At 48.8% G+C, this 20388-nt stretch overlaps 1 protein-coding gene across 2 annotated transcripts; it reads left to right on the forward strand.

Moving 5' to 3' along the window:
• Positions 1 to 8497: 8497 nt before the first annotated feature.
• WDR73 (WD repeat domain 73) lies at positions 8498 to 20226 on the forward strand. 2 transcript variants are annotated; one of them, XM_035116305.2, is made up of 8 exons: positions 8498 to 8621; positions 9151 to 9218; positions 9497 to 9585; positions 9792 to 9880; positions 11206 to 11273; positions 12649 to 12813; positions 15093 to 15479; positions 18208 to 20226. In XM_035116305.2, exons 1-8 carry the CDS (start codon positions 8557 to 8559, stop codon positions 18444 to 18446), a joined length of 1170 nt encoding a protein of 389 aa, XP_034972196.1. In that variant the 5' UTR covers positions 8498 to 8556; the 3' UTR covers positions 18447 to 20226. The 2 variants fall into 2 exon arrangements, with proteins under 2 accessions (XP_034972196.1, XP_034972197.1); XM_035116306.2 differs by lacking the exon at positions 9497 to 9585 and having other exon boundaries at positions 8500 to 8621.
• Positions 20227 to 20388: the final 162 nt, after the last annotated feature.

The following is a 20388-nucleotide window of genomic DNA, read 5'->3' on the forward strand; positions in this document are numbered from 1 at the left end:
TTATTCTGCTAAGCTCAGCCACTGAGAAAACAAAAGATAACAGAGGAATGTTTATACTAGAGCAAGAAATGGTATGTGACGGAGCGGAAGGGGGGGAGCGAGAACTTTACTGTGCTTTACAATTTACTTGACAAAACTCCCTCCTGAAGAGCCGTAAATAACATTTACAAAGCAAGCGAGATCGGAAAGTTGGAAATTGATTGAATTAATGTGGTTTCTTAAATATATAAACTGTGTGAATTGAAAATATAAATAATCAAAGTATGTATTTTTGGACTTGTCTGGAACGTGGCTAAAGATTCCCTAATTCGTGGTCATTAAAGAGAAGCAATCTCATTAGCAGCTGGAAACTTGTCAAGAAACTTCTGAGATATGACACAGTTATAATTTAGATTCCGCCATATTGGAGACAAAGCTGCCTACGATAATAGTCAAAGGGGGAGTGAGTCATAAATAAGACATTAGATGTGTGTTTATAGTTCTGACCTGGCAAAATCTCCCCTGAAAAGGCTATATTGAGTAGCGGCTTGGAGAAATCATCATAGAGGCTTAAAGATATGATTTATTGGGATTGCTTGAAGATGGCAGCTGCTGGATGTGAAAAGGATTTTTGAATTTCTGGACTGACTTGGCAAGATACCAGCGTGTGAAGAGACAGTGCTAACTTACAGAAATGAATTATAGGCATAAATTCACACATAATCATATACGGTTTGGTTATACTTGCTTGCTGGAATAACTCAGTGACTTGAAAGAAGATAGAAGGATAATAATAGATTATTGGATAAGATCCGGACTATATTGATTAGAAATGCAGTGACTATAAGAGGACTAGGCTTTCGGAGTCTGAAGCATGGGAAGTCAAAGTTAAATTTGTATAATTTGGCAGAAGATTTGGATTAATTGTTTAATTTATATTTGCATAATTTGTATGATTTGAAAATGGATTAGATATTTAAATAGGAAAATTTAGTAAAAATGTTTATTAAAACGAAAGAACGAAAGCTGGAGGGGCTAGCCAGGTGGAGATGTCAGTCGCCAACCTGGCAACCGGAGCTCTCCACATGGTCGCAAAACACACCTGGCACCTGGCTAATTTCGAACCCTGCATGTTGCTTGCTTTCAAACTGGTCAGCCTGCCACAGCACCCTTATCTCGTGCACATCTCGCCTTTGTACAGAGCCTCAGAAGGGAGGCAAAATGTACAAACACTAACCCTCTTTGTAAGAAAGAGAATCATAGAATCATAGAGTTGGAAGAGACCACAAGGGCCATCCAGTCCAACCCCCCTGCCAAGCAGGAAACACCATCAAAGCATTCCTGACAGATGGCTGTCAAGCCTCTGCTTAAAGACCTCCAAAGAAGGAGACTCCACCACACTCCTTGGTAGCAAATTCCACTGCCGAACAGCTCTTACTGTCAGGAAGTTCTTCCTAATGTTTAGGTGGAATCTTCTTTCTTGTAGTTTGAATCCATTGCTCCGTGTCCACTTCTCTGGAGCAGCAGAAAACAACCTTTCTCCCTCCTCTATATGACATCCTTTAATATATTTGAACATGGCTATCTTATCACCCCTTAACCTTCTCTTCTCCAGGCTAAACCTGCCTGCTCCTCTTTATCCGCAGACACTCATGCCTCTTCCTCAAACATGTTGCCTAGAAGCCAAACATAAGCAAAGGGAAGCACTGAGCTCAGCATGATTTTTTACCAGTTGACACAATTCCTCCTAAGACGTTCTCAGCCAGGCAAGATGTCTGGCGTCTTGGAGAGGAAGCCCTTTATAGCAGCACAGCCAGGCGAGAGAAGTCCTTTCAGTTTCAACCTCTGGCCTGAATGCAGACAGAACGCCCATTCAACTCTTCTTGTTTTGCCTCAACAGGGTTGGAAGACTAATCAGTGATAGAATATCCCCCAAACCTATCGATTCTGCTTCGGAAAGTACTGTAAGTTCCTGGAAGGTTCGAGAGCAGAAGGCCTTCTTGCTGGACTTTCCTATACAGTGGTACCTCTACTTACGAATTTAATGCGTTCCGAACGCACATTCATAAGTCGAAAAAATGTGTAAGTCGAACCCCATAGGAATGCATTGGGAGAAAAAAATCGTAAGTCGAAGCAACCCTATCTAAAAATTCGTAAGTAGAAAAAAATCCTATCTAAACCACATCCAAGATGGCAGATGGAGCTCCATTCGTAAGTAGAAACATTCGTAAGTAGAGTTATTCGTAAGTAGAGGTACCACTGTATATATACTGTATGTGTGTGTGGAGGAGCATCGAAGCACTAGTGCAGGCACCCCCAAACTCCGGCCATTGGTAGCCCTCACCTCCTTCAAGAATTTGCCTAATCATCTTTTAGAACCACACCATGACTGCATGCTGGTTGCCGCCATAGCTGTTAAATGGGGGGTCACAAATGCCATCCCGAAAGTGACTAGATAGGATGGCACCCTGTCACTTGCCCCGGTACATACCTACCCCCTTCCCCCTCCTTGCCATACAGTGTCCACATAAGGCAAAAAATATGACCACCATCCCACAAATGGGTTCAACCGTCTTTTTTGCTGTCGGGTGTCCATGTGAGCAATGGGACATGGTCACATCCTGTTGCTTCCAGGGGGTATTCCCAGTTCCATTTTCACTGGGTGCAGCCAGCGCAAGTGACAGTTACGTTTTTACAGGTCTCCTGGTATGTAAAATGTTAAAATCTTATTATTGTTATTATTATTAAGCTGCACATTAAATGCAGAAATGGGGTGCAATTAATTAAGCTTTGGGGATATGCGGAAAGGGGATGGAGTGGCTTGGCCACACTTTCCTTTTTCCAGGCACGGTTCACGTTTCAGAGCTCTGTGGCGAGGCACCCTCTCTCCCCACAAAAACCCGTGCTTTGAAGCTGAATTGGAGCAAACGACCATTTGTGGAAAACCCAAATCGACTTTTGCTCCGATTCAGCTTTAAAGAGCTATGTTCCACGAGGAAAGCACAGGGCCAAAATGAAAAACGCAAGTGTGAATAAGCCCTTCCAATGTTTCTCAAACTTGGCTCCTCCAGCTGTTGCAGGACCACAACTCCCACCATCCCTGACCACTCGTCCTGCTGACTAGGGGTGATGGGAGTTGTAGTCCAACAGCAGCCGGGGACCCGAGTTTGAGAGACACAGCATCCATCCATCATTACCCTGGAGGTCAGGTCCCCCCACCCCACCCCACCCCGCTTCCCAGAACACTACATTCAGGCGCATCTGGGCAAACCATGGCTTAAGAACATAAGAAGTGCCTACTGGATCAGGCCAAGGGCCCAAGTGGTCCAGCAGCTTCCTGTTCGCATGGCTTGCATCACTTTGCAGAGTCGAATCCCTGCAGGTCTGGCGTGTGGTTTTCAGTCCCTTGCATGGGTCTGCTGTGTGTGGGGGTGGTCTGTATCCCATAAATCTAGTTAAAACTACATCTGAGCTGAAGGATTACCGAAGTCTATACTAGGGGCGAAATGGGGAGTTGTGGGGTGTGGCATCACATGGGGTGTGTGTTTGATTTTCATGCCTGCCTTCCTCATTCCAGGAGCAGCTCAGCGATGAAGAGGACCAGAGCGACTGACATAGCATCCCTCTGTAACCTTGCGGAGGACGCTGTCCAGGTCAGTTCCCAGGAAGGAACCAAGGAGGAAGTGGGGGGAAGGGGGTCACAGGGACTTCTGCGTATCCCGCAAATAGTGGCTTGCATCGGAAGGTCAGGGAAATTTCAGGGCCTCATAAGGTAAAGGAACCCTGGACGGTGAAGTCCAGTCAAAGGCGACGATGGGGTTGCGGCGATCATCTCGCTTCCAGCGTTTGTCCACAGACAGCTTTCCGGGTCATGTGGCCAGCAGGACTAAAGCACTTTATTATTATTATTATTATTATTATTATTATTATTATTATTATTACAGTGGTACCTTGGTTTATGAACACAATTGGTTCCGGAAGTCTGTTCATAAACTGAAGCGTTCATAAACTGAAGTGAACTTTGCCATTGAAAGTAATGGAAAGTGAATTAATCCGTTCCAGATGTGTCCGCGGCATTCGTAAACCGAAAATTCGTAAACCGAGGTGTTCATAAACCGAGGTTCCACTGTATTATTATTATTATTATTATTATTATTATTATTATTATTATTAATACCCCGCCCATCTGGCTGGGTTTCCCCGGCCACTCTGGGTGGCTTCCAACAAATACAAAAATACATTAAAATATCACAGATTAAAAACTTCCCTAAACAGGTGTTTTCTAAATGTCAGGTAGTTTGTTCATCTCCCTGGCCTCCGATGGAAGGGCGTTCCACAGGGCGGGCGCCACTACCGAGAAGGCCCTCTGCCTGGTTCCCTGTAGCTTTGCTTCTCGCAGTGAGGGAACCGCCAGAAGGCCCTCGGTACTGGACCTCAATGTCCGGGCAGAACAATGGGGGTGGAGACGCTCCTTCAGGTATACTGGACCGAGGCCGTTTAGGGCTTTAAAGGTCAGCACCAACACTTTGAATTGTGCTCGGAAACGTACTGGGAGCCAGTGTAGGTCTCTTAGGACCGGTGTTATGTGGTCTCGGCGGCCGCTCCCAGTCACCAGTCTAGCTGCCGCATTCTGGATTAGTTGTAGTTTCCGGGTCACCTTCAAAGGTAGCCCCACGTAGAGTGCATTGCAGTAGTCCAAGCGGGAGATAACTAGAGCATGCACTACTCTGGTGAGACAGTCCGCGGGCAGGGAGGGTCTCAGCCTGCGTACCAGATGGAGCTGGTAGACAGCTGCCCCGGGCACAGAACTGATGTCACTTATGTCACAGTGTTTAGATCAGGCACCCCCAAACTGCAGGCACCAGATGTTTTGGCCTACAACTCCCATGATCCCTAGCTAACAGGACCAGTGGTCAGGGATGATGCGAATTGTAGTCCAAAACATCGGGCAGGTAGGGTTTCAGCCTGCGTACCAGATGGAGCTGATAAACAGCTGCCCTGGACACAGAATTGACCTGCACCTCCATGGACAGCTGTGAGTCCAAAATGACTCCCGGGCTGCGCACCTGGTCCTTCAGGGGCACAGTTACCCCATTCAGGACCAGGGAGTCCCCCCCCCCCCCACACACACCTGCCCGACTCCTGTCCCCCACGAACAGTACTTCTGTCTTGTCAGGATTCAACCTCCATCTGTTAGCTGCCAGAATCGGAAGGGATCCTAAGGGTCACCTAGTCCAGGATAACCCTCCCCCCTTTTCTCATCTTTTAGGGGTCAATGGAGAACCAACAATCAACAGAGGTCGTGTTGCTCTACTGTGGCCTTGAATCTGGCTAAATCGTGCAGCAGAAGACATTTCTTATACCTGAAGACTGCGGAGGAGCTTGTGGTGGTGAAGGAAGGGCGGAGGCTCCCTCTGCCTGCCGCTTCCGGGCTGCTCACCCAGAATCCTCTTCTGCTACTGAGTCTCTTGCTTCTTTGCCTAATCTCATCATTTGCCTTTGAACAAAGTGTTCCCTTTTCCAATACTGTATATATTCGTCTTCCAATACTGTATATATTTGCCACTGGTGTGCTCCAGGCACAAATCGGCACTTCAGTTCTGAGAAATACATCACACACCAACCTCACTCGAGTGTCCTGCATATCCGTTTTCTTCTAACGTTAAATTTTACTGTCCTCTTTGGAGATTTTGGCTGAGCAACACTCCTTCTCGCTATGGGAGCAGGCTTGGTCTTTTTTCACTCCGAAGTGGCCTCCTTGCAGCGTGAAGGCTGGGACATCATCAAGGCCCTTTAGCAACACTCCTCCCCAGATCTTAAGTCCGGCTCCTCGGTGTACCGACCCACATCTGCCCCACAAGCTGCCCACTAGGTTTGCAACTTTTTTTTTTAACAACCTCAGGTTCCTGTAGCTTAGCTCGATGAACTTTTGCCTAAAATACAAAGGAATGAACTGTCATTTCCAAATCTCTTGAAAAAAAGCTCACCTCAAAATCAATCGATTTTTGTATAACGTGTTGTGTAAATATGCATAGCGTGTGTTATAATACAGGGAAAATAGAGCTGGCAATTTTTCCAATACTCGCACAATGTTTTGTACATTGTTGCTTAGAATAAAGCGAGGTTGTAGCTGGCCTTTCTTTCTGCTGCAATAAAGTTTGCTTTGATTGTGTGATGCACACTGATTACTTCCCGCGATCTGGAGGAAGGGTGGGTCCTGCTACAACTGATTCTCCAATACAGTTTTAGGAAGTTCCAGACAGATGTAAAAGTTCTAAACAGATCCATAAAGTGTTTTTTTTCTTACGGTGCTTATACTTATGAGTAGTAACGTTACATATACGGTGGTTCCAACTTTTCATTTTGGGGTGCCCTTTTTTCACAACTGAATCAGTCCCTTTCCCAGTGTTTCTAAGCATAAGTTTATCCCTTTACGATACAGGAAATCATCTTTGGGGGGGGGGGTGTCAAAAAGTTATAACCCTGCTGCTCAAAGGTCACTCTTTGTTTTCCCAGGCGCTGAGAATTGCCAGGAAAGTGATCTGGTTCTAGGCTTCTGGCTGAGTCCTGGACAAAAAGACCCCCTGCCCCAGGACCCTATGCTGGAAGGCAGAACCAAATAGATGTGTGTCATTTATTTCAAGCGGTGTCTTTAAAGCCCTAAACAGCTTTAAAGACTTTGCAGCCCACCTTATCTCATCTATTTTTCTCTGCTTGCTCCACCCAGTATCTGAGGCCTGGCTCCAGGTGAGAGGTATGGCAGGCAATGATGAGCAGCAGGGCCTTTTCGGTGATGGTGCCATGCCCACCCACATGAAACCCATCGCCAGGCATTTGGTTGTTCAAGAAAGGCCTCTAGCAGAGTATTTTCCTGCTCCCTTGTCTGTTCTCCCTCTCTTTTTAAATTGCTGCTTTATGAACGGCTGTTTCCGTTTGCTTACTTGATTTCTGGGCTTGCTACATTAGCCAAGGTTTCCCACCATTACTTTTTATGTACTGCTGACATTTTTATATATTTTCATTTTACTGCTTCAAACGTATTTGAAAAATAGGCAGGGTGTACATTCAGATCACGGTGGTGCAAAGCCTATGAAGAGACAAACCCTGCTCCCAAGCACCACTTGAAGCAGAACCCAAGGAAAGAATCACAGAATCAGGAGGGGTCCTGAGGGTCATCCAGCCCAACCCCCTGCAATGCAGGAATCTTTATGCCCAACGCGGGGCTCGAACCCATGACCTTGAGATCAAGAGTCTTCTGCTTTGCCAACTGAGCTATCCCACAGAAGAAGAAGAAGAAGAAGAAGAAGAAGAAGAAGAAGAAGAAGAAGAAGAAGAAGAAGAAGAAGAAGAAAGCTGGTTTAGCTGGTACATGAGTGCATCTTTGCCCTTTCCCCCATGCACAAAGAATCGTTGAATTGTAGAGGTGGCAGGGACCCTGGTGGTCATCTAGTCCAACCCCCTGCATTGCACCTGCTCCCTCTTTCTCCATTTTCATTCTTAATGCTGGCGAGTGGCTGCAATGGTGGGGAGAGATACTGGGTCAGGAAAGGACAGCAGATGTTTCGGGACAGACCCCCATCAGCATTTGGAGCAGGCATCCCCAAACTGCGGCCCTCCAGATGTTTTGGCCTACAACTCCCATGATCCCTAGCTTACAGGACCAGTGGTTGGGGAAGATGGGAATTGTAGTCCAAAACATCTGGAGGGCCGAAGTTTGGGGATGCCCGATTTGGAGGGACACCAGGTTGGCAAGCAACTGAGTCACACCTGTAGGTATAAAGTCAATCTCTCAGCTGCATCCACCTTTCAGGGTTGTTGTGTAAAAGGCACCTGAATGCAATACGGATGAATCAGGCCTGTGGCCCATCTAGTCCAGCATCCTGTTCTCACAGCGCCCAGCCAGATATCTTCAAATGTGCAAATTTAATAAATGGAATAATAATTGTGGGAAGCCCTTTCAGCGCTTGGGGTTCCCAGCAGCCAGAGGCACCACCAAAGATCACAGCCACCCTGGCTAGGCCTCGTCCTCCAAGAATTTGCTTCTCTTAACGTCACCCACGGTGGGGGCCACCACTTAGCACTTTCCCTTGAACCCAGAACCCGCACCCAGCCCACCGAGAGCCAGTGCGGAGCAGCGGTTCTGGGAAAGACCCAGGTTCGAATCCCCCCACGGGGCTAGACCTGGGGGTGCAGTCGCCCCCTCTCAGCCTAGCCTACCTTGCGGGGTTCTTGTGATGGGTGAAATATAGGGCGGGGGAGGGAGAGCCATGCGAGCCCCCTCCCCATTCTTATTCCCAAAGGCCACGAAACCCGCGGGGCACCCAGAGGACAGCGCGGAGGTCCCGTCCGGGGCGAGCGGTGCCTTTTCGGAGGGGAGAGGAAGAAGCCAGCGGCGCCTCCTCCTCCTCCTCCTCCTCTCGCAGCTGGCCGGGAAGGGAGGGGCTTTCTCCGAGCGAGGCTCCGCCCATCCCGGGCGCCCGGCGATTGGAGGGAAGCCGGCGGACACGTGACGGGGCGCTCTCACGTGACGGGTCCCCCTCGCTCTGCGCCGATTGCAAGTTTTGGGAGGAAAGGAGGATGGAGGGAGAAGGAGAGCAGGAAGGAGAGGGAGAGGAAGAGTGGCTGATGGAGTCCTTGAGACTGTAAGCCAGCGGTTGGGGGGGGGGGAGAAAGGGGGAAGAGTGGAGAGGGAGGGGAGGGCAAGGGAGAGAAAGGGGAGAGAGAGAAAGGGAGGGGGGAGAGGGGAGAGGGAGGGGAGGGGGAGGGGAAGAGAAAGGGAGGGGGAGAGGGGAGAGGGAGGGGAAGATAAAGGGAGGGGGAAGAGGGGAGAGAGTGGGGAAGGGGAATAGGAGGGAGGAGAGGGGGAGGGGAGGAGAGGGGGAGAAGAAGAGGGGAGGGGAGGGGGAGAAGAAGAGGGGGAAGAGGGGAGAAGGTGGGGAAGGGGAATAGGAGGGAGAAGAAGAGGGGAGGGGAGAGAGAAAAGGAGGGGAGGGGAGAAGAGGGGGGGCACCCGCTTTGGGCTCCCACTTTGCCTCCGTGGCCACTGGGGGGAGAGGGCTGCTCTGCCCCTTTGAGCCATCCCAGTCGCCCAGTGTCCATCCGTCTGTCCATCCATCCATTCATTCATTCATTGCATTTCTCTCCCACTTCTCTTTCCCCCTGTGTTGCCAGGTACAATGATCTCCACCTGTTTGAGCTTCACGATCCCACCAGAGTCATTGAGTGGACGGGAGAAAAAAGTGAGTTTTTGTTTTCTTTCTCTTTGCAGTTGGGCCCACCAGGCCCTTTGGGAACAGCTGTTTCTAGAAACTAAGAACGAGGGTTGGCATTTTTTTTTTTTTGCTTCCACTTTTTGTTTTCTGGGAATTCAGATTCCTAGTAATTTGATCAGCTGACAGCTGGGCACGATGCCGTTTCCTAGCGTAGTTCTGCTACATCTTTTTTTTTTTAATAAAAAAACAAACAACTTACTGTCTTGGAGTTTTAAAAAGGGACGATGTTGGTCTGATTTCTTTAGGCATCTGTGTGGCAGGGTATGAGAATGGAAGGAGGAATGAAATCCTCCAGCTTCTCCTGCCTCAGAGGCTGTACGCAAAGGAGAACCAGGTAATGTTAATGATAACACTCCGGAGACACCCCTCCCCCTTGCTCTCCCCTCCCCTATTGCCCCCCCCCCTCACACCCCAGCCTCAAAACAGATAGGTATTTGTACAAATGCTCTTCTGGGTCTCTTTTCTGCTGAGGCTCAGGCATGGATCCTTAGCTGCAGGGTGGTTTTCCGGTGGATTCTTATTTTTTTTATTTTTAAACAGGGCTTATGTCCAGAAAGAGATTTCAAGGTTGAACACGGTGGGTTTTCCGATCACCCAGTGTACCAGCTGAAGCATGTGCCAAAGACCAGGTCGGTGGTGCTAAAATATAATAATAATAATAATAATAATAATAATATTTAATTAATCCCCGCCCATCTGGCTGGGTTTCCCCAGCCACTCTGGGCGGCTTCCAACCGAATATTAAAAAGTACAGCATCAAACATTAAAAACTTCCCTAAACAGGGCCGCCTTCAGTTGTCTTCTAAAAGTAAAATAATTGCTTATTGCCTTGACATCTGCTGGGAGGGCGTTCCACAGGGCGGGTGCCACTACCGAGAAGGCCCCTCACCTCTCGCAAACCTCACCTCTCGCAATGAGGGAACCGCCAGAAGGCCCTCGGTGCTGGATCTCAGTGTCCGGGCAGAGTGATGGAGGTGGAGACGCTCCTTCAGGTATACAGGACCGAGGCCGTTTAGGGCTTTAAAGGTCAGCACCAACACTTTGAACTGTGCTCGGAAACATACTAAAGGACTTTGCTTCTTGGTTGCTGGTTATTTATATACTGGTATATATTAAATAAAATTTTATTAAGGTTTATAGAGAAAAATACAAAACTTTATATCCTTTCTTTTTCTTAAAAGAATATTATCGAGATACAATAAAAACACAAAAAGGGGGGAGAGAAATAAAGAGAGTAAGAATAGGTTAAAAGAGAAAGATAGAAAAACAAGATTAAGAAAATCCTTATTTTCTGGTTGCTGGTTATTTAGATGTGCAAGGCCTGCCCAGAGCATTCCGTTCAGAAGTGGTACCTAAATTACCGTATTTTTCCATGTATAATGCGCCCCCATGTATAAGACTCAAAATAGAGAAAATGGGAGATTGCCAGAGTTGTTGAGCTTTGTTGGGGTGATTTGTTGGGGGGGGGGTTTGCCAAAAACCACTCGCCCGCAGAACTGCAACAGCCAATCACCCACCCACATCGACGACGCCACCAATCGTCTGCACGCTCGCAAAAAGCAATCGCCAATCACCCACCCAATTGCCGCAGCAGCCAATAGCCAGCAGACCTTCAGGCAACAACCAATCGCCCACAAAAAACGCCGCCGACAATCTCCTGCTCAGTGCCATCCACCAATCACCCGTCCCACCTCTCCACTATCCGTGTATAAGACCACCCCCAAATTTTAGCATCTTCCCCCCCCCATATTAAACACTTGTCTTATACATGGAAACATACAATAGTTCTAGTGTCCTTGCAGTGCAGAGCGGACTGTGCCTTGATCATCCTGAACTGGAGTTCTCTGTTGACAACATGTCATAGATTTTTCCAGGGTTTGTGTGTGAGTGGAAGACCACCTTTGCCCTGCCCCTTTCTCAAGCATTCCTAACTCTTCTTTGCTTGTGGCTGCAGCTTGCTGGTGACAAGTGGCCCAGCGGACGGCTTCCTGCAGGTGTGGCACATGGGGCAGGATGAAACAGGTGCGTCCACCAGCAAGTCGCTGCTTAATGTATTATTATTATCATTATTATTATTATTTATTAATTAAATTCACATGTATAGTGCCTTGCATCTGAAGATTGCAGGGCAATTTACAGTACAAAAAATGTTAAAACAGAAAGGAAAACCCTAATTCAAAAGAAAAGGTACATAGTTTATTTTTCTTCCACTGCACCGTGAGGCTTGCCACGTGCCCTAAAGGCTGGAACTAATATTTTCTACTTTAATGTTTAACATAAGGGGGTCTCTGCTGCATGATAACAGCCAGAATGGCCAGGCTGCTGGATGAGGCCAAAGGACCATCTAGTCCAGCATCCTGCTCTCACAGGGGCCAACCAGATGCCTCTTCTGGGAAACCTGTAAGCAGGATCCGAGCACAAGAACAACTCTCCCCTCCTGTGGCTTCCACTGATTGGGATTCAGCAACGTCGCTGCCTCTGACTTTTCGGAGACGGAGCAGAGCCATCCTGGCTAGAAGCCTTCAATCATCCTCTCCTCCTCCATCAATTTGCCTAATCCTCTTTTAAAGCCACCCAAGCAGGTGGCTGTGACTGCCTCCTGTGGCAGGGAGTTCCAAAGTTTAACTCTTGAAGACCGGCTTTCTGCTATGCGTCCCGAGTTCTCCAACATTCACTGAATGTGTGTGTTATACGAGGAGGGAGGAGAGCTTTCCTCCCTCCCGCTTTCTCCAGGTCATAAAATTCTCCAATCCACAATTACATCTCCCTTTCTGCGGCCGTTAAATCAGGATTCCTTAAACGCGCACCGCGAGAGCGGCGAGCTTCCAGTTTGAACCCGACTGCCTTCGCTCGGCCTTAACTGGCTTCTGGTCTCCAGATTCCAGTTTGCTGGTGCTTCTATAGAGATCCTGCCCTAATATTGATGGACTCCAATTCTAACCTGCCCCAGCCAGCATAATAATAATAATAATAATATTTATACCCCACCCATCTGGCTGGGCCTCCCCAGCCACTCTGGGCGGCTTCCAACAGAATATTAAAATACAATATTCTATTAAACATTAAAAGCTTCCCTAAACAGGGCTACCTTCAGATGTCTTCTAAAAATCTGGTAGCTGTTTTTCTCTTTGACATCTGATGGGAGGGCGTTCCACATGGTGGGCGCCACCACCGAGAAGGCCCTCTGCCTGGTTCCCTGCAACTTGGCTTCTCGCAACGAGGGAACCACCAGAATGCCCTCAGAGCTCTACCTCAGTGTCCGGGCAGAACGATGGGGGTGGAGACGCTCCTTCAGGTATAGGCAGTGCTCAGGGATTGTGGGAGTTGTGGAGAGCGTAGAGACACACACAGCCATACCTTGGGGACAACTTACCTTTTCCCTTCCTCCCCCCCCCAGATGTTATTAAGCCTCTGTACACTGTCCATACCACGCGAGGAGAGGAGCACTGCTGGGCAAAGATTGCAACCGCTTTCTCCAAATCGGCGTGGGTCCTTCATGGCCTGCGGGTCAGCGATGTTCAGGTGACGGAGATGGAATCCCGGAGAACCGTCTTCATGGCAGGTAGCCTTCGGTCCCGCGGGACAAAACCTTCTTTGCCAAATGCTGCTGCTCCCAACAGCCCCAGCCATCCCTCCAAAACGTCTGGAGGTCTGCCAGGCTGGCAAAGGATGCCCCGCAGGATGGGAAGTTCTGAAAGGTCCCCAGCCTGTTATGTGCCAGCAATTCCTCTCCCTTCCCCATCCGCCTGGGAGCACATCGTATTAGGCTCAGAATGAGAGCCAGTGTGGTGTAGTGGTTAAGAGCAGTGGACTCGTAATCTGGGGAACCGGGTTCGCTTCCCCACTCCTCCACATTCAGCTGCTGGGTGACCTTGGGCTAGTCACACTTCTCTGAAGTCTCTCAGCCTCACTCACCTCACGGAGTGTTTGTTGTGGGGGATGAAGGGAAAGGAGATTGTTAGCCGCTTTGAGACTCCTTCGGGCAGTGATAAAGCGGGATATCAAATCCAAACTCTTCTTCTTCTGGCTGGTTAGTGTTGGGTGCAGGAGGCCTATATTTGCAGAGAATGTGGAATCGCCTGGCGAGGAATAGTTAGGGGCAAGAAGGGTGTCTTCTTTTATATACCGTATTTTTCGCTCCGTAGGACGCACCTAGTTTTTAGAGTAGGAAAACAAGATATATATATTTTTGCTTTCTTGAATTGTTCTAGGCATAACAGACAGTTCTTGAAGGCCTGAGTGCCTTTGCCCCCCCCCATTAAATATTTGAGGAAGCTTATTTTGCAAAGTGGAAAAGCTCCATTTTTTTGGAGGATCAGCTCAAAAGTTGTGCAGCCTTTTTGCAAATGGGGAAAGCCCCGTTTTTTGGGGGGGGGGGGTCAGTTCACAGTTGTGCATCTTTTTGCAAAGGGGGAAAGCTCCATTTTTGAGGATCAGCTCAAAGTTGTTGAGCTTACCTTGCAAAGGGGAAAAAATCCTGTTTTTATGGGGTTGAACTCACAGTTCTTCAGCTTCTCTAGGAAAGGGACCCATTTCTGCAGATAACAATTGAGGCCTGAGCAAGGGGGCTGGATGGGGCTGGGAAGGGAGCTAGCTCCCTTATCTCCCTCCCTGATCTCTTACAATCAGCTGCTGAGCGGGTCCTTTCAACACTCTCTTTCCCTCTTGTTAGCCTGTAGCTCTTTCAAAGAAAGAAAGAAAGAAAAAGAAAGAAAGAAAGAAAGGGCACGACCTGCCTTTCGCCCCTGGGCAATTTGGCTCCAGGGACCACGCATTCGCTCCATAAGATGCACATAATTTCCTCTTACTTTTTAGGAGGGAAAAAGTGTGTCTTATGGAGCCAAAAATACGGTAATAATTTTTATTGGTTTTTACAATTTCCCCCCCAAGATGACAATATTATTGTATAACAACATTTGGCTAATAACTTCCTTCCCCCCTGGCTAATGGTTTTCAAACTTATTCTCTGATCCTCCATTTGATCATATTTCATTATTATTAAGTCCAATCCTTTTTTAAAAAAAAAATCACTGATACTTTTATCCTTACAATGATACTTTTATCCTTACAAAGCTTCTTGTAACCCTAGTAACGATGTCAGTTGTTGGCAGTCGTCTTTCAAATACTGTACAACATAAATTTATTCCTATCTTTCAGAAAAGTCTGGTCCTGCTGGTTCCGGATTTTCCCCATCAATTTTGCCAATTCGGCATAATTCAATAATTTCACCTGCTACTCTTCTTTTGTTGATAGTTCTTCCTGCTTCCATCTTTGGGCTCATCATGTTCTCGCTGTGGTTGTTGCATATAAAAACAATATTTTACCCTGCTTACGTATTTCTCTTCCTACGATACCAAATAGAAAGGCTTCTGGGTTTTTTTTTTGTAAATGTGTATTTCAACAATTTTTTTAGGTTCCTTATATATCATTTCCCAAAAGCCCTTTACTTTCTTACAAACCCAGTGGCAAGAAGGGTTTCAGACCAATTAGAATAACAGAATTGTAGAGCTGGGAGGGACTACGAGGTTCACCTCCCCTAACCCTCTAGCAGGAATCTTTTGCCCAACATGGGTCTTGAACCCAGAACCTGAGATTTCAGAATCTCATGCTCGACTGACTGAGCTATAAGACTGCTGTCTGTCCCTGGCCTTGAAAGATCACCGTATTTTGTATTCCTGTGCAGGATCCGTCAGCTGAACCCAGCTGACAGCGGATAGCTGAATTGCAAAATCATAGAATTGCCGTGTCCTGCATTGGAGGGGGTTGGACTGGATGACCCTTGGGGATCCCTTCCGACCCTACAATTCCACGACCCCCTTGTGCTCTTGTTCGCTTCTGTAGGCTCCACAAGCACTGACGAGGTTGCCACACTGGAGTTCCTGGATGAAGCCGCCGTCCTGGCCTGCAGCACGAAGGGGCAGCTGTTCCTGGGCGACACCAGGCAGCCGCAGGGTCTCCTGTGGGTTGGCGAGGATGCTCACGTCTCTGAGGTGCTGCCTGGGCAGAGCTGGTGTGCTGGAGTTTGCTGTGCCCCACTGCTGTCCTCGGGGGACAGGCGGCTGGTCGCCCGCCTCTCCTCCGCCGGTCGTGTCATGCTGACGGACCTCAGAAACCCCATGAGACCTGTGAAGATGGCTCAGTGCTCTGTGCCCACGGGTGGCCTCTGTGGGGCAGGGTTCCTCTCTGTCTCCTTTGCCCCTTTGCTTGGGGAACACCTGGCCATCTCAGGTAAGAGATCTCAGTATTTCTTTGGTCCTGTTTGTGCTGGAATTTGGGGGTAGGGAGAAATTTAGCTGCTGACGTCACAATGCCTTGGCTTTAAAGGTAAAGGACCCCTGGATGGTTAAGTCCAGTCAAAGGCGACTCTGGGGTTGCGGCGCTCATCTCGCTTTACAGGCCGAGGGAGCCGGCGTTTGTCCACAGACAGCTTTCCAGGTCATGACCAAACCACTACTGGTGCACGGAGGACCATTTACCTTCCCGCCACAGTTGTACCTACTTATCTACTTGCACTGGTGTGCTTTCGAACTGCTAGGTTGGCAGGAGCTGGGACAGAGCGACGGGAGCTCACTCCGTCACGGGGATTCGAACCGCCAACCTTCCAGTCAGCAAGCCCAAGAGGCTCAGTGGTTTAGATCACAGTGCCACCTGCGTCCTAGTCCTGGTTCTGGGGCTCCAGAAATCCCGAGGGAATGGGGTGTGTGGGCAAGTCAACCACCCCAGGGGCCCTCTCTAGTTGGAGACACAACCTTTGACTCGACAGGGGAGCTTTGGGCAAAACGGCCTCGGTTCTCCGCTTCTGTAAAATGGGAATCTTATCCAGTGGAGAGCTACCCTTGGGGCTGGGTTACAGTAGCCCAGGCACCCCCAAACTCTGCCCTCCAGCTGTTTTGGGACTACAACTCCCATCAGCCCTAGCTAACAGGACCAGTGGTCAGAGATGATGGGAATTGTAGTCCCAAAACAGCTCGAGGGCCGAGTTTGGGGGTGCCTGCAGTAGCCTCTTGCCCAGCTGCCAGGCTCTGCAGCGGAACCTCCCTTCATTCTCCAGAGCAGCTGCTTCGAAGCCGAGACATTCCAAACATTTTAAATGTTGTGAGGATCCTGTGTGTTTTTTTTGGGGGGGAGTGGGAGGTTATTGGGTTGTTGTTTTTAATTTTGATTATGTATTTTGTGGTTTTATATTTTGATTTTATTCTTTGAACTGCCCTGAAGCATCCGGGTATAGGGCGATATATAAATTCAATAAATAATAATAATAATAATAATAATAATAATAATAATAATAATAATAATACAGTAAACATTTTGGACTCCCAGCTCCTCCCAGCCCAGGCATCACATGGCTAAGCTGGCTGGAGGGGAGATAAGAGTCCAAAATCATCATCATCATCTTATTATTATTACTATTACTATTACTATTATTTATACCCTGCCCATCTGGCTGAGTTTCCCCAGCCACTCTGGGTGGCTTCCAGCAAAATATTAAAATACAATAATTCATCAAATATTAAAAGCTTCCCTAAACGGGGCTGCCTTCAGGTGTCTTGTAAAAGTCAGATACCGTAGTTGTTTATTTCCTTGACATCTGATGGGAGGGCGTTCCACAGGGCAGGTGCTACTACCGTAAAGGCCCTCTGCCTGGTTCCCTGTAACTTCACTTCTCACAGGGAGGGAACCGCCAGAAGGCCCTCGGTGCTGGATCTCAGTGTCCGGGCAGAACGATGAGGGTGGAGACGCTCCTTCAGGTCTACTGGGCCAAGGCCGTTTTGGGCTTTAAAGGTCAGCGGCAACACTTTGAACTCTGCTCGGAGACGTACTGGGAGCCGATGTAGGTCTTTCAGGACCAGTGTTATATGGTCTCGGCGGCCGCTCCCAGTCACCAGTCTAGATGCCACATTCTGGATTAGTTGTAGTTTCCAGGTCACCTTCAAAGGTAGCCCCACGTAGAGCGCGTTGCAGTAGTCCAAGCGGGAGATAACCAGAGCATGCACCACTCTGGCGAGACAGTCTGTGGGCAGGTAGGGTCTCAGCCTGCGTACCAGATGGAGCTGATAGACAGCTGCCCTGGACACAGGGACTTCCCCACACCCGCCTGTCCCCTTTCCCCCAATAACAGTACTTCTGTCTTGTCAGGATTCAACCTCAATCTGTTAGCCGCCATCCATCCTCCAACCGCCTCCAGCCACTCACACAGGACCTTCACCGGTTCTGATTTAAAAGGATTCCTGTGTTGTAGGGAGGGTGGACTTTGGACGACCCTCAGGGTCCCTTCGAATTCTGCAGGTCTATTATTTATTTATTTATTTATTTATTTATTTATTTATTTATTTATTTATTTATTTATTTATTTATTTATACATACCCTGCCCATCTGGCTGAGTTTCCCCCGCCACTCTGGGCGGCTTCCAACAAATGCCAAAATACATTAAAATATCACAGATTGAAAACTTCCCTAAACAGGGCTGCCTTCAGATGTTTTCTAAATGTCAGGTAGTTGTTTATCTCCCTGACCTCTGATGGGAGGGTGTTCCACAGGGCGGCCGCCACTACCGAGAAGGCCCTCTGCCTGCTTCCCTGTAACCTCCCTTCTCGCAGTGAGGGAACCACCAGAAGGCCCTTGGAGTTGGACCTCAGTGTCCGGGCAGAACAATGGGGGTGGAGACTCTCCTTCAGGTATATAGGTCTGTGATCTCTGAGCATGGCTGGAGCATCATTTCTCCAATTGTCGCATGCGCAGGTGCAACCACGGGGGCCTACACCTCTTCTCCTCTTCAGCCTCCGCTGTTGGGGTGCAGTTTCACCTCCAAATAACAGCTGGTGGGAACCGCAGGCAGTGGAGAGGCCCTGCTTGTAAGAGAGGAGGATGCTGCCCTTCCAGGGCCCTGATCCTTCCATGCCCTTCTCCCTCCTGTGCAGAGAAGTGCTCACCTCTCCCCTCCCCTCCCCCTTGCAGGCTTCGATGGAATCGTGCGGGTCTACGACACACACAACTGGAGCCCGTCCGTGCAGGACGTCAACCCGGCCTTCGTCCACAAAGGGCACGTCTTCAGCGGGGTGGGCAAAGCTGGAGACGCAGCCCCGGTCACCACAAGCCACGCCTGGCACCCCTCCAAGCCCCGGACGTTGCTGTCGGCGGCGAGCGACGGGTCGCTGCACGTGTGGGACTGGTCCGAGCTCTGCGCGGCCAGCTAGCCCACGCGGCATCGCTTCCCGGCTGCGGTTCTCTCTACACTGCACACTGGAGAAATGTCACACACCCCCTGGAACTCTTTCAGTGGAAGCAATTGGATATTTTGCAAAGGAGGGGTTTTTGTTGGGGGGAGGGATTGCATCTTTGTGGAGCTCACCCTGCACAGCAGTTCTTCCTAATGCTTTGTCTCTTAACTTGAGAGAAGTCCAAACCCTTCAGTGCTCTGCGGCTGCAAACGTCTGCCAGTCGTGTCACATAGGAACGCAGGACACAGTGTGGGCAAAATGCAGGAAATGAGGCTGGCTACAAAATGGGGGAGGGGGTCTTTTTAGTGTTGCCCCCCCCCCGCCAAAAAAGAACCTGATGCCTTCACAATAACCTTTTTAAAAGGTGCTGTACCTGTGTCATCGCTGATTTTATCCTGCGTTGCATTTCGGTGTCCTGTTTTATGTTTCTGGTTTTTACTTGTGACCCGCCCAGACAGGTGCGCCAACTTGAATATAATATTGGGGGAGCAGCAGGTAAGCCCTACTCCCCCTTAATCGATTGCACCCCAATTTGGACGGCAATACCCAGCCACTTTGGAAGGGCCTGGTCCTCTCAAATTATTTTATGGGGGTGCGAAGACCCCCTCGGCCCCTAGAAGTTGGCTCCTATGCACCCAGAGGACTTTTGTCATCAGGTGGTGGCTGCCGGTAAATAGAGGAGTTAAATAAATTGGTGGCATCGTGCAGGGGAGAGAATTAGGCTCTGAAGGTCTCAGCTGCTGACATCAGCAAAGGGGAAAAGCCGTTTTTGGGCTGCCGCCCCTTCTGCCTCTTAAGTATTGCTGCAGTGCATTTGCGTGCCCCCCCCCCAAAAAAACCCCAACAGATTGTAGGTACGGTCAAAGTTGTTCAGTAGAAGCCGTCTTTGCATTCTGGCTTTCAGGGGTGGCGAAGATCAACGTGAGGTTAGTGACCCTGCAGGATGCAAATTGGTGTCTCCGAGGGTCCTTGCTTGCCAGCTCCCTTGGGATGCCACGTTCCAACAGTTTTATGGGGTGCGTGCAAAATGGTTTTAAAACTTTGTGCAAACCACACAGAGCCCTGTAAAATGGGGTGTGGACCCCCTCGTCACTCTTTTATTTTTGAAGACCTCCCTTATCACTAGGTACCCATTTTATGGCTCTGTTTGTTCATACAAGCCACACACACAACCCAAAGCAGCGAATAAAACAAAAGACGAATGCCCTGGCAATTGGAATGCTATACTTAAGTCTAACAATAAACGAGTTTTCCTAAACTGGAAGGTTTTGATTTTCTTCCTGAAGCCTTTTGAATGTGGCACCTTCTAGGGCTCAGCCCCAAGTGAGTGTTCACCATTAGCAAAACATGCAAAAAGTGGTTTCCCCTCGTTTTTTCAGTCATTGAGGCAGGAATAAACCACTCTCTACCTCCTTTAGAGCAGAACTTCAGCCTCGAGGAAGCTGGTCTGCCAAACTCGGTGAGGAGGGCGGAAACTTGATGTGTTTGGCACGCTGGGCAGCCAGTGTAGGGTAGTGGTTAAGAGTGCTGGACAAGGACACGCGAGACACGGGTTCAAATCCCAACGCAGCTATTAAGTTCCCTGGGTTGAGCCAGCTGCTGCCTCAGCCTAATCTACCTCGCAGGGTTGTTATTATTCTGAGGATTAAATGGGGAGCAGTATTTACACCCCCGGACCTCTGGGGAGAAAAGGTGGGAGGGATATAAATGCAATAACAACAGGGGGCAACAGGAAAACTCAAAGGAGGGGATGGGGGTTGGGACAATAACACTCCTGCTCCTATTGTTTCCTGTGATGTGTGTGTACATGTAACCTGCAAGAAGTTTTGTTCCCCCCCCCAAAAAAATGCTAGCATCATTTCCCTTTCAGAATCTATCCTTCCATGGACTGAGATAAGTTTAGGAAACATAGAGCAAA

This window comes from Zootoca vivipara, chromosome 4 (assembly GCF_963506605.1).
Source record: "Zootoca vivipara chromosome 4, rZooViv1.1, whole genome shotgun sequence".
In the NCBI taxonomy this organism is placed as follows: domain Eukaryota; kingdom Metazoa; phylum Chordata; class Lepidosauria; order Squamata; family Lacertidae; genus Zootoca; species Zootoca vivipara.